Source organism: Cyanistes caeruleus, chromosome 1, assembly GCF_971803275.1.
Source record: "Cyanistes caeruleus chromosome 1, bCyaCae1.hap1.1, whole genome shotgun sequence".
In the NCBI taxonomy this organism is placed as follows: domain Eukaryota; kingdom Metazoa; phylum Chordata; class Aves; order Passeriformes; family Paridae; genus Cyanistes; species Cyanistes caeruleus.
This window is the reverse complement of record NC_141701.1, coordinates 141,398,115-141,411,956: the sequence shown is the minus strand read 5'-3', so window position 1 is coordinate 141,411,956 and position 13,842 is coordinate 141,398,115. Positions and strand designations below refer to the sequence as shown.

The 13,842-nt window shown below is 44.3% G+C and overlaps 1 protein-coding gene across 1 annotated transcript in view; it reads right to left on the bottom strand.

The window, feature by feature from the left end:
* PITRM1 (pitrilysin metallopeptidase 1) overlaps positions 1-13,842 on the bottom strand; it is a 33,742-nt gene that overhangs the window by 13,475 nt on the left and 6,425 nt on the right. Inside the window, exons 11-13 of the mRNA XM_086864327.1 lie at positions 12,331-12,444; positions 11,841-11,937; positions 1,317-1,451 (exon numbers count right to left, since the gene is read on the bottom strand). Of these exons, the coding sequence (XP_086720453.1) occupies positions 1,317-1,451; positions 11,841-11,937; positions 12,331-12,444 (346 nt within the window). The remainder of the gene's footprint in view (positions 1-1,316; positions 1,452-11,840; positions 11,938-12,330; positions 12,445-13,842) is intronic.

Sequence of the window (13,842 nt, the reverse complement as noted above, 5' to 3'; positions counted from 1 at the left end):
AAAACGCCCACTTCAATGTAGGAGTCAAACAGTAACATCTGGCACTGACAGACACCGATAATTTGGGACATTGTAATCAGATTCTGTTTTATGAGTTCATCTTCCCCATGCCTGTGTGAAAAGACTACAGAAACCTGACTACAGAGTTAAAGAGCTAAACACAAAATTAATCAGCCATAGTAAAATGGACAGGATGAATGGCATTCTCTCCCTTGCTGCCTGTCTGCTTTAAGAATTTCCCAGCACAAGGTACAACAGTGCAAAATCTTATGATGTGAGAACACCCAACTATTCTTTTCATTTCCTATCAAGATGTGCCTTTGCCTCAGCCCCCTCAACAGAACTGTACAGTAAAGGACATTCACAAAAATACTGCACTTGTATTTCTTCCCTACAGAAGCCAAAGCTTCAACAGCTCCCTGCTACCTCCAGACACTAGTCAATGATCGTAGGAAAACTGATTTCAACTGATGTCACCGTCTCTCACTGCTTTTGAGTATATTAGAATCAAGATTTACTCCAACCAGGGTGACAGTTACTTATAATAAATCTGCCTTTCAAAACAAACAAGTTGACTGGGGAAAAAAGAAAAACCCAAACAAAAACCTACCAAAAAAAGCAAACAAACAAAACAAAGCAAACGAAACAAACCCCACAAAAAAAACACACCACTTTTTTACTGCTATCACTGGATTTTTTTTTTTATTTTTGTTTTTTTTCTGGAATTTTTCTGGAACTAATTCAGAGCTTCAGAACTAATTCAGCATTATAATGTCTTTACTGCTTATTTTTTATTTCTGCAAAAACTCCAGAAGAACATATGGAAAGGAAAAGAAGAGAAAGAGCAGAAAGTAATTGGCATTGACAGCAAAATTCAGACAGCAGTTAAATGAAGATGAGGAACACCAAGACAATCTTACTTGTAACCAAATCCTTTGCAAGGAAAAGGAGATACACCTTGCTACGTCAATTCTAAGGAACACATAACTAGGTCCAAAATTTTCTGTTCACATCTGAACTTCTCATCAGGAAAGAGATGTACCCTTCTAGATGAATCACAGTTTGGTAAAACACTAGCATTTGATCAGTGTTCTATTAAATGTGGTTCCAAAAAACCAGCTAGATAATTTTTTCTTCCACTTTGCAAAGTGAAAACTGAAACCATTAAAATTAATGTTTCATTTGAATATGTTGCCATTAAATCTACTCCTAGAAACAGGCAATATGGTGGTATAAAATTAGCCTTCAGTTTAACTTCAAATACAAAACTGTGATTTAAAAATTAATGCAAGATAACTTTTCGTAAGTTTGCCTACCTTGAAGTATGTTTTAACTTTTTCCTGAAGAAATCTGGGATTTTCTTTAAGACACTGCCTGAACTGAGAGACTTTATCTGCAATCTTCAGAAGCTCCACTGGATCCCCATCTTGATTCCAGCAGGAGGCTATGTACTGAATGGGAAAGAATAATTAGGTGAGCAGGACAATCCAGCTACATTTCTCTAACTGACAGCATCCACGCTCCAAAACCACCTTAACACTTACACTTGAATAGCAGACACAGAATGAGTTGCCTTAATGTAGCTGTAGGGGAAAAATATTGTTCAGATAAAGGTTCTATTCCATCATCACCCATCCCCTGTTCTCTCCATTCTTGCCTCTAATTTCACCATACCAAACCACCATTTTTTAAATTACTTTTTTTTAATTTTGCATAGCTGTGCATATCTGGAAATATACTGTGATATTCTTTAGTCCTTCACATTAAAATTAATTTTCCAGCTCAAGAAAGAAGGAAAACAGAAACTGGCAGTAGAGACAAATTAGTACAAATGTACTGCAGTTTTGTATCAGCTAGCTGAAATGATTTACAGGAAGATGACTCAAACGTGAAGTACGTAAATCAGATGAAACTTTGGAGAAAGAAAACACTAAATAACCAGAAATATCCCCAAGATATTTCTTTTATTTTCTAATTTGAGTTCACTTAAGTTGCTATTTAAAGCTCTCCAAAACACCACAAATGCAAGATACTAAAAGTTTCTCTATTTCTACTCTGTGAGAATAGAGAGAAAAACAAAAACAAAGCAAAGTATAAAAATCCCAAGACATATATAATAAAAAAACAAACTTTAAAAGGCTTTATATAGAGAAATAATGCATAGTAACTGTCAAATCCACTTTCTCTTTTCTCACGTCTTTAACTACAAGCAGGTTCATAAACCTTCAGCATTTTTCCGCAGGAACTGTTTTTATCTATTCTGTGGAAATTCCCTAATACCATACAAAGTATAATATTCTTTTAGACCATGCTTGAGCTAATTCTCTTAAAATAAATGTAGTCACCCCTTATTTGCTGCTGCTGTGGGGTCATTACAACAGTTCAGTCCTGGCTCCCAGTAGGCAGCATAAAGGTTTAACCATGTATCTAAGAGCACTGTCCCAGGAGTTTTTGAACACTGACAGGCTTGGGGCCATGAACACTTCTCTGGTGTCACAGCTCAGCCCTGGCTGGCAGCTCAGCTCCACACAACCACTCACTCTCTGCCCCTCTGCAGGATGTGGGGGGAGGATCAAAAGGGTGAAAGTAAAGGAACTTCTGTGTTAACAGGTAAAGCAAAAGCTGTGTGGAAGCAGAGCAAGCCAAGGAGTTCATTCCCTGCTTTCCACAGGCAGATAGATGTTCATCATCCCCAGGACAGCAGGGCTCCATCACATATACTGGTGACTTGGGAAGACAAACACCATCACTCCAAACATCCCCTTCTTTTTTTCTTCCCTCAGCTCTTACTGCTGAGCATGGTGTGAGATAACCCTCAGGTCATTTGGGTGTCCCCTCCCAGCTCCTTGCCCCTCCTGGCTGGTGGGGTGGGGGGACAAGCAGAGAAAGCCTTGACATTGTGCCAACACTGAGCAATAATGAAAACACTCCTGTGCTATCATCAAACCCAGAACAAAGCCTCCTTCCAACCACTGGGAAGAGATTTAACTCTATCCCAGCCACCTGGGAGAGTTTGTTCCAATGTCTGACCACCCTCTTGTGAACAGCTTTTTCCTAATATCAAAACTCATGTCACCTATCTTGGCTTTCATAGGATTTCTGAAAATCCCACACAAATCCTTCATTGTTAGATTGGAAAGATATGGATTTGATGGATGGACTATTGGATGGGTAAGGAATTGGCTGGATGGTGACATGCAAGCAGTTCATTCCAATGGCCAGCATCCAAAGGGAGAACAGTAACAAGCACTGCCTGTTCCTCTGGGGTCTGTACTGGGTCCAATACTATTCAACACCTTTATCAATTACACAACCAGTGGCACTGAGGGCACTCACAGCAGGTCTGCAGATGACACCAAACTGAGAGGTGCAGTGAACACTCTGGAGGGAAGGGACAGAGGGACCTAGACAGGCTTGAGGAGTGCACCTACATGAACCTCACAAAGTTCAAACAAGGACAAGTGCAAGTTCCTGGATTGGGGCTGGGGAAATGACCAATAATCAGTACAAGTTTAGTGATTTAAGGTTTGAAAGCAGACATGTAGAGAAGGGCTTGGGGATATTGGTAGATGAGAAACTGGAAATGAGATCACAATGTGTGGTCCCTGCCCAGGGAGCCAACTGTATCCTGGGATGCACCAAAAGACTCAAGGCCAGCAAGGCTGCCCCTCTACTCCAGTCCCGTTAGAGCCCACCTGAAGTACAACATCCAGCCCTGGGGCCTGCAGTGCAAGACACACATTGACCTGTTAGAGGAGATCACAGGAGGACCACAAAAATGATCAAAGTGCTGAACAGCTGTCCTACAAAGACAGGCTGAGAGACTCAAGGCTGTTCAGCCTGGAGAAGGAAGGGGCTTTGGAGAGACCTTACTGTGGCCTTTCAATATAAGAAGGGGGCTTGTAACAAGAGACTTTTTACACATCCTGTACAGACAGGACAAGCACTAACAGTTTTATACTGAAAGAAGGCAGATTTATATTGGACATAAAGAAGAAATTGTTTACTGTGAGGGTGGTGAGAGAGTGGAACAGGAGCTGACAGAAGCTGTGGGTGCCCCATTCCCTGGAAGTGTTTGAAGACATATCAAAAGTGCTCTGAGTAACTGGATATAGTGAATGATGGCCCTGCTTATGGGAGGGAGGTTGGAAGTGGATGATCTTCAAAGGTCCCTTCCAACCCAAATCATTCTATGATTCCAAGATCACTTTAGTTATAATTAGGTCTCCATAACAAGGCCCTCATCAAAGTGTGCTTCTAAAATGTGACTTCAGGGAAACAAACTGAAACATACCTCTCCTCTGCAGGAGTACTAACACTAAATGCTGCAAGACTGATCTTTAAAAGCAACAAAAATTCTAGAGCTTTCTTTTCTAGAATGAAGGCATAGCAGTTGAATCAACTTCAAGACTTTAAAATGTTGAGTGATAAAGTTATATGCATAATTATTTCATCAGATAGAATTACAACATCTGAAGATGTGTGTACTAGTTTGAAATCAAACCAGTGAGAGATCGCAAGTCAGAATTATAATTTAATAGGAAAATGATAAAAAGAATAAATGCAATAATATCAAAAACACTGACAGAGTCAGAATACAGCCTGGAACCCTGTTAGGGTGATGGTAGTCGTCCAGATGAGGTGGTCTTGTTGAAGCGTGATCCTCTGGAAGAAAGGGGGTCTGGTCTTCAGCTGAAAGTCCAGCAGTAGCTCCTGTCCTCTGGAAGTCCCGTAGGTAAGGGCTGCTGTGGTGTTCGAATTCTCAGCTTATATCCAGTATGGAATGCTTGGCTCCTCCCTCGGGGAGGAGCATCTCACAATGGGATGGTGAGTCATGAGATAAGGCCTTGATGAGCCATTAACAGAAAACAGTCCAGGAGGAAGTTATCTCTGAGTCATGCAGCAAGGCAGTGGTGGGCTCATTAACAGGGGACAATACAGGGGGAAGTTATCTATGAGTCATGGGGCAGGGCATTGATGGGCCCATTAACAGAAGGTAGCCCGGGGGGGGGGGGGGGGGGGGAGGCAGGGAGCACTGCCTCACCTGGTTTCAACAGTACATGAGGATGGTGATAGAATATACTGCAACCCAGGACATAATCCACCCTTTATTCTATTACCATCTACATAATTCTAAATCAGTACCTTCCTTAAACTCCACACACACACACACACATATATATATATATATACAATGGAACCTTACACACAGTTTTCACTTAAAATGAGGTCTCCTTGTGGCACACATCGGGTTTTCTTATCTTTCTGCATTACTCACCAAGTGCAACCAGGTCCTTGAGCGAAGACAATCCCACGGATAGGTTTGCTCTTGCTTGAGGTGGGATTAATCTAAACAGTCTTTCTTAACATACCTCTCATGTGTACCACAGGGACTTTATCTCCATCTACCGTGTGCAAGGGTTCAGACTGGGCAGGACTAGCTCGATTGATGGATCTTCTGGTGTTAACCATCCAGGTGGCCTTTGCTAAGTTCACTTCTCAATTTTTGAAGGTTCTTCCACTAAGTGCTTTTAAGGTAGTCTTGAGTAGTCCATTGCACCGTTCAACTTTCTCAGCAGCTGGTGCATGATAAGGGATATGATAGATCTATTCAATTCTATGTTCTCTGGCCCAAGTACTTACGAGGCTGTTCTTGAAATGTGTCTCGTTGTCTGACTCGATTCTCTCAGGGGTGCCATGTCTCTAAAGGACTTGCTTTTCCAGGCCCAAGATGGTGTTCCGGGCAGTAGCATGAGGCACAGGGTATGTCTCCAGCTATCCAGTGGTTGCTTCCACCATGGTCAACACGTAGCGCTTGCCTTGGCGGGTTTGGGGAAGGGTGATGTAGTCAATTTGCCAGGCTTCCTCATATCTGTACTTGGACCATCTTCTACCGTACTACAGAGGCTTCACCCGCTTGGCCTGTTTGATTGCAGCGCAGGTCTCGCAGTTGTGGATAACCTGTGAGATGCTGTCCATAGTAAGGTCTACCCCTCGCTCACGAGCTCATCGGTACGTTGCATCTCGTCCCTGATGACCAGAGGCATCATGGGCCCAACGAGCTAAAAATAATTCTCCCTTGTGCTGCCAGTCCAGATCCACCTGTGATATTTTCACCTTGGCAGCTCGATCTACCTGCTCATTGTTACGGTGCTCTTCATTAGCCCGACTTTTGGGTACATGAGCATCCACGTGTCGAACCTTCACGATCAGCTTCTCCACTCGAGCGGCGATGTCCTGCCAAATCTCAGCGGCCCAGATGGGTTTCCCTCTGCGCTGCCAGTTGGCTTTTCTTCATCGATCCAGTCATCCTCACAGAGCATTAGCTACCATCCAGGAGTCAGTGTAGAGATAGAGCCTCGGCCACTTCTCTCTTTCAGCAATATCTAAAGCCAGCTGGACAGCTTTAAGTTCTGCGACCTGACTCGATCCACCCTCTCCCTCGGTAGCTTGTGCAACTCGTCGTGTGGGGCTCCATACAGCAGCTTTCTATTTTCGGTTAGTGCTTACAATTCGGCAGGAACTATCGGTGAAGAGGGCATATCGTCTTTCACTCTCCGGTAGCTCATTATATGGTGGGGCTTCCTCAGCACGTGTCACTTGCTCCTCTTCTTCAGAAGATAATCTAAAAGTCTCACTTTCAGGCCAGTTTGTTATAATTTCCAGAATCCCAGGGCGGTTCAGGTTTCCAATACGGGCACGCTGTGTAATGAGGGCAATCCATTTGCTCTAAGTAGCATCGGTGGCATGATGCGTGGAAGGAATCTTTCCCTTGAACATCCACCCCAGCACCGGCAGTCGGGGTGCCAGAAGCAGCTGCGCTTCAGTACCAATGACCTCTGAGGCAGCTTGGACTCCTTCATAGGCGGCCAAAATTTCCTTCTCTGTTGGGGTGTAGTTGGCCTCGGATCCTCTGTAGCTTCGGCTCCAGAATCCCAGTGGTCGACCCCGAGTCTCACCAGGCACCTTCTGCCAAAGGCTCCAGGACAGACCATTGTTCCCGGCTGCAGAGTAGAGCACGTTTTTCACTTCTGGCCCCGTTCTGACTGGACCAAGGGCTACCGCATGAGCGATTTCCTGCTTGATCTGGGCGAAAGCTTGTTGTTGTTCAGGGCCCCAATGGAAATTGTTCTTCTTGCGGGTAACCAGGTAGAGAGGGCTCACAATCTGGCTATATTTAGGAATGTGCATTCTCCAAAAGCCTATGGCACCTAGGAAAGCTTGTGTTTCTTTCTTGTTGGTCGGTGGAGACATCGCAGTGATCTTATTGATGACTTCAGTGGGAATCTGACGCCGTCCATCTTGCCACTTTACCCCCAGGAACTGGATCTCCCGGGCAGGTCCCTTGACTTTGCTCCTCTTGATGGCAAAACCAGCTTTCAGGAGAATCTGGATGATCTTCTGTCCCTTCTCAAATACTTCTGCTGCCGTGTTCCCCCACACAATGATGTCATCAATGTACTGCAGGTGTTCTGGAGCCTCACCCTTTTCTAGCTCAGTCTGGATCAGTCCATGGCAGATAGTAGGATTGTGCTTCCACTCCTGGGGCAATCGGTTCCAGGTATACTGCACACCCCTCCAGGTGAAGGCAAACTGAGGCTTGCACTCTGCTGCCAGAGGAATGGAGAAAAACGCATTTGCAATATCAATGGTCGCGTACCACTTTGCTGCCTTGGATTCCAGCTCATACTGAAGCTCCAGCATGTCTGGTACGGCTGCACTCAGTGGTGGCGTGACTTCATTCAGTCCACGGTAATCCACCGTCAGTCTCTATTCTCCACTGGACTTACGCACTGGCCATATGGGGCTGTTAAAGGGTGAACGAGCCTTGCTGACCACCCCTTGGCTCTCCAGCTCACGAATCATCGTATGGATGGGGACTACAGAGTCTCTGTCGGTGCGGTATTGCCGACGGTGCACTGTTGCTCTGGCAATTGGTACCTGTTGTTCTTCAACTCTCAGTAGTCCCACAGCAGAAGGGTTGTCTGAGAGACCAGGCAAGGTACTCAGTTGTCTGATGCCTTCTGTCTCTAGAGCAGCTATCCCAAAAGCCCAGCGATAACTTTTTGGGTCTTTGAAGTACCCGTTCCTGAGGTAATCTATGCCGAGGATGCATGGGGCCTCTGGACCAGTCACGATGGGGTGTTTCTGCCACTCATTCTTAGTTAGACTCACTTCAGCTTCCAGTACCGTGAGCTCCTGGGATCCCCCTGTCACCCCAGAAATAGAAATGGGTTCCGCTCCCACATACCTTGATGGCATTAGAGTGCATTGAGCGCCGGTATCAACCAAAGCCGTATATCTTTGTGGGTCAGATGTGCCAGGCCATCGGATCCACACTGTCCAATAGATCCGGTTGTCCCTCTCCTCTACCTGGCTAGAGGCAGGGACCCTCTAATCCTGGTCATGGTGCACGTTGCTCTCCTCCGGTGAATATGCTCTTGATGTCCCTTCAAGAGGATCACTCATATCATCATTTCTATACCTTCTGATGTTCTGGCCACGAGAGACCGGAGCGGCGCTGGCTCTAGATGAGCTCCTTGTGGTAGTTGTCCCTCTTTTTAGTTCACGTACCCGGGCTGCTAAGGAGGAGGTGGGTTTTCCATCCCACTTCCTCATGTCTTCTCTATGCTCCTGGAGAAAAAACCAGAGGTTACCTCGTGGAGTGTATCCTTTCTCCCTGGCTGGGGAATGCCTACTCCTAATAGCAGAGACTCTTGTTGGTTCTGGGGAGACGTGGTAAATTTCTTCCTTAAGTTCCTTTTTTAGTTTCTGATGGCCCTCTTCAATCAAGCTCCGGACTTGCTCAGCCAGCCTTGTTTCCACAGATGAGACATGGGTGCGAAACGGGGCAGTGACAGTGTCCTCGTAGATTCTTAGTTTATTGGTCAGGACACCCACCCTGTCCTCACCTTCTCTCCATTGCAGTGTTGCCAGGTAACGGGAGTACATCTCTGGTCCAAGCCGTGCAAATCTCAGCCACATCTGTGACGTGCACTGGACACCATCTGGGCTCTTAGGAAATCTCTCATCTTCTGCAAAAATGATCTCCAGCACAGCCAACTCCCTCAGGCATCGGATACCCTGTTCCATTGTGCTCCATTTTCCCTGGTGCACCTGGAGGTCTTCTTTGCAGAGGTATCTGTCCCTTACACTTGTCAGCAGTCGCCTCCAGAGGCTGAGAGTTTCTTGGGTTCTCCCAATCCCCTGGTCAATGACCACATCCCGGGACAGCGATCCCAGTTGCCTGGCCTCACTTCCATCCAGGATGGTGTCGTTTGCTGCAGCGTCCCAGATGCGGAGCAGCCAGGTTAGGATGGACTCGTTCGTCTGGCGGGTGAATTCCCTCCGCAGGTCACGCAGCTCACCTAGGGATAGAGAGCGAGTGATAATCTCTGGTTCTGTCTCCTCCGCTGCGTGTGAAGGTCCTGCCTCACCCTCATCAGTCACTATGCGGACTGATTTGCTTTTTGATTTCTTTTTCTGAATGGGGGCAACTTCTACCGGTTTAGGCTGCTCTGGTTCGGTGACTGTTTGTGTGGAGGTGCTCATGGCTCTTTTGGTTCCTTTCTCCTCTGTGGTAGTCTGCGTAGACATGGACGCTGTTGTTTTGCTCTTGGTTCCTTTCTCTTCTGTGGCAGTCTGAGTGGACACGGATGCTGTTGTTTTGCTCTTGGTTTCTTTTTCCTCTGTGGCAGTCTGCGTAGACACGGACGCTGTGGCTTTGCTCTTGGTTCCTTTCTCCTCTGTGGCAGTCTGTGTGGTCATGGATGCTGTTGCTCTGCTCTTGGTTCTTTTCTCTTCCTCCTCAAGAAGACGCTGTACCACACCAAACAGTGCTTTGTTTCTAAGCATGGTGTACATGGTGCAGGCCATGCAGAGAAAACAAAACAGCAAGACTAGGCTGTCCTTGGCATCCAGAGAGAACTCAATATTTTTAAAAACTGCTGTGCCTGACCTGAAAGGCTGGAAGAAACCACTCTCCACTCTTCCCACCAAGGGCAGGGTGCGATTGTTGAGAAGGTCCCAGATGTAGCAGCCCAGACTAGGACAAGCAAACAAAATTGAGTATATATTCCGAATGGTATTCATTGCCTCACAGGTTATCATGCCATAAGCATAATAAACCAATAAAGCAATTCTCATACCATTCCCTGGTCTCAACAGGAGCAATACAACAGGCAAGTAGTTCCCCATGTGAGGGAAAATATAGAGAGCAAGATACAGTACCCATATAGACAAGCCAACCACCATGGTGGATAGGTTTCTGTTAATATGAAATTGCAATTCTGACTTTCTCTCAGGTTAATGCCCCACGTTGGGCGCCAAAATATGTACTAGTTTGAAATCAAACCAGTGAGAGATCGCAAGTCAGAATTATAATTTAATAGGAAAATGATAAAAAGAATAAATGCAATAATATCAAAAACACTGACAGAGTCAGAATACAGCCTGGAACCCTGTTAGGGTGATGGTAGTCGTCCAGATGAGGTGGTCTTGTTGAAGCGTGATCCTCTGGAAGAAAGGGGGTCTGGTCTTCAGCTGAAAGTCCAGCAGTAGCTCCTGTCCTCTGGAAGTCCCGTAGGTAAGGGCTGCTGTGGTGTTCGAATTCTCAGCTTATATCCAGTATGGAATGCTTGGCTCCTCCCTCGGGGAGGAGCATCTCACAATGGGATGGTGAGTCATGAGATAAGGCCTTGATGAGCCATTAACAGAAAACAGTCCAGGAGGAAGTTATCTCTGAGTCATGCAGCAAGGCAGTGGTGGGCCCATTAACAGGGGACAATACAGGGGGAAGTTATCTATGAGTCATGGGGCAGGGCATTGATGGGCCCATTAACAGAAGGTAGCCCGGGGGGGGGGGGGGGGGAGGCAGGGAGCACTGCCTCACCTGGTTTCAACAGTACATGAGGATGGTGATAGAATATACTGCAACCCAGGACAATGTGCCAGAAAGTACTGACTTTTAAGGTCAGGCATATTTTGCCGGATTTACCATGAAACATGACAGGCACTTAAATATCCACAATTTGCCTATTTGGCTGCATGGCAATCTGATTTGAAACAGCTTTTCTTTGTGCTCTCCCATTTACAAATCTCTTGTTAATCCAGGGCTCTGTTTCTTTGCCTAACTATATATCTAGGAATTAAATCCTGCTCATGCAAAGAATATCCATCACCTGAGAGACGGAAAGGAAAAGAGCCGCTTCGGAACCGAAGCTGCTGCAGAGTGGAAAGGAACAGACGAAAATAAAGAAAGAATGGGTGCAGGAGACCCTGATTTCCACAGTGACAACAAATACCACACCTCACTCATTCCAGATATAAGATGACTTGCAGACTTCTTCAAGACACAACATTCTGCTGTGGAATGGATTTTCTGTAACAGTTTGCTATTAAAATCTGAGGCCAAGAATTGCATTTGTGTACATTTTCCCTTGTGAATCAAGAAATTAACTTACAGCAATACAATCCTAAAGTCCACAGAAAAATACAGTCCTTCTATTTGTCTTTTAGAAAATACACAGCCATCTAGCCAGAACATACAGCTCCCAGAGCCAGTATGATATGCCCCTCACAGAAGTACCCAGTGATACAACAATCAAAGCTGCTGTTCAGGCAAAGACGGCTCACTGCCTGATTAACTCATACCGTGGGAAGTCCACAGACAGTCTGACAGCTACTGAAAAGGAAGAAAGATGTATACAATATGACAAAGGAAGAGCCTTTAAGTGGAAAATTTTACATATCAGTAGCCAACAAAATAACCCTGTATTTTTTAAAGACATAGGCAGTAGATTAATTTTAACTGTTCTTAAAAAAACCACGCAGAGACTTACAGATGTCAGGGCAAGTCCAAAACTCGTAGACTGATGCTTCAACTGTATTTCAATTTTGTGAAGTAGAGCTTCAATCCTATCTTCCTCAAATCCTTTCCTTTGGGAAGGGGGGATGAGAGAAGGAAATCATACCCATTAACACTAAGTGAAGTTATGAAAATGAATTACTAGATCGATAAAGGAAGTATTACAACATAACATCTTTCACACTGAATTAAAATTGATATGAAATAATCTAATCATGCTGTCATTGAGAGAAACTGAACTAACATGAGTAAACCCCTAAAGGTTATGTTGATGAGAGCAAGGTACAATACAGGAAGTAGACACAAGTTTTAAGAGTATTGAACAATAGTACTTCTGCTTTAGTGTCTTTATTGTAATGTAACTAGATTTTTAAGGCATGTAATTATATACAAGTCTGTGTCATTACGAGCCCATATATTATTATTTTAACTATGAGTATTCTTAAAAATTTAGCATTACTCACGCAATAACTTCATCCACTGTTCTATCAATTATCTGCTTCACAGTAACAATGTCTCTTTCAGCAATACCCTGTAGACCCACACTGAAATAAGCCTCTCTTGTTGAGCCATTAAACCTAGAATAAAACACAACCAACTCAGTGACAAGTACTAGACCTTAAGCATTAAAGCTGCCAACAAAGGTGGGAGAAGGGAAAAAACCACCCATTTTTTCCACATATACAAACACAGAAGATTTGAAAAGCTAGATAGAAAGTAAAATAATTACCAAAGAGGCAAGAAATTGAACTTACAAGCATTTTTTGTTCAAATTCAGTAGTAGTAGCCACTTTTAAGAAAAACTACAGCACAGGGTTTTAGAGAAAGAAAAACAACTACAGAAATAAAGCTTTTTTTTCTCTTCATCTTCCCATTCATTTGTGATTTCTTTCAGGTAAAGAAGTCTCTTTTTAAGGTGAAAATTTTAGCATGTTACACTAAACACACACATTCTACTTAGGCAGGTGAGTGGAACAGTACTTCTAAAGCAGTGTTTGTAAAGTGGTTATGGTGAAGTTTTCAATGTTTGCTGCAATTATTATCAACTGTATTTAAAAAAGTTATTAACAGTAAAGACAACTTTGTCCAAGCTATCAGGTAGGGCTAAGCACAGAGCTCATCTTTAGAGAAACAAATTGGCACTAGCAGAAATACAGAACACCTAGCAGTTGAAACCAAAACCAATAAAAAAACCAAAACAGGTGCTTACGCACTTGCAAACAACCACTACTACACATCTAAAAACCACAGAAGGAATTCAATGGCAGATTCAGGCACTGGATTCTGCAATACTCATCTCTGGACTCAAAGTTCTTGTAGATTCATCACTACAGTCATTGAGGCAAATTAAAGCCAGCTCACTGAACAGTTCAATTATGTATCAATCCAGCCAACCTGGAAAAGGGAGCAGCTGACAAAAAATACAACATAATCCCTACTTCAGCGTCTAAAGGTGAATTTCTACTGCCAAGCCCTGGAATATTAAGATGTCTACATGGCATAGGACTTGCACAAAGCCAATTACTTCATGTAGAGACAGGTCAAGCCAGGCAGAGCAAGACATTAAAATCATGGGTGAGCATAATAAGGTTTCCTACTCAAACACCTGAGAGTCACTGGAGAAAAAGGCATGATTTTTGCCATTCTCAAGTCTAGAAATCAGTCAGATGAATCATGTCTGGAAAGCACATCTGCCTTTGTGCTGACAAAAAAGGCAAAATGTGATGAGCAGCTGAGGCCAAGTTCAGTGCAGATAACACTCAGTGCACCCACTGAGCCTGCAGTGCACAGAGTGCTCAGGAGACGGGCTGGGAGCTGCAGCAAGTGTCAGCTGAAATACCCTTTTGTACTGAGGTGATGGCAAGTTAACAGCACCTGACTGGACAAACCTACCTACCACTAAACCATAGAATTAAAGCAATAAAAGAGTTCACAAACACTTCTGAGTAATACTTAAATGTCCAGAATGAAAAACA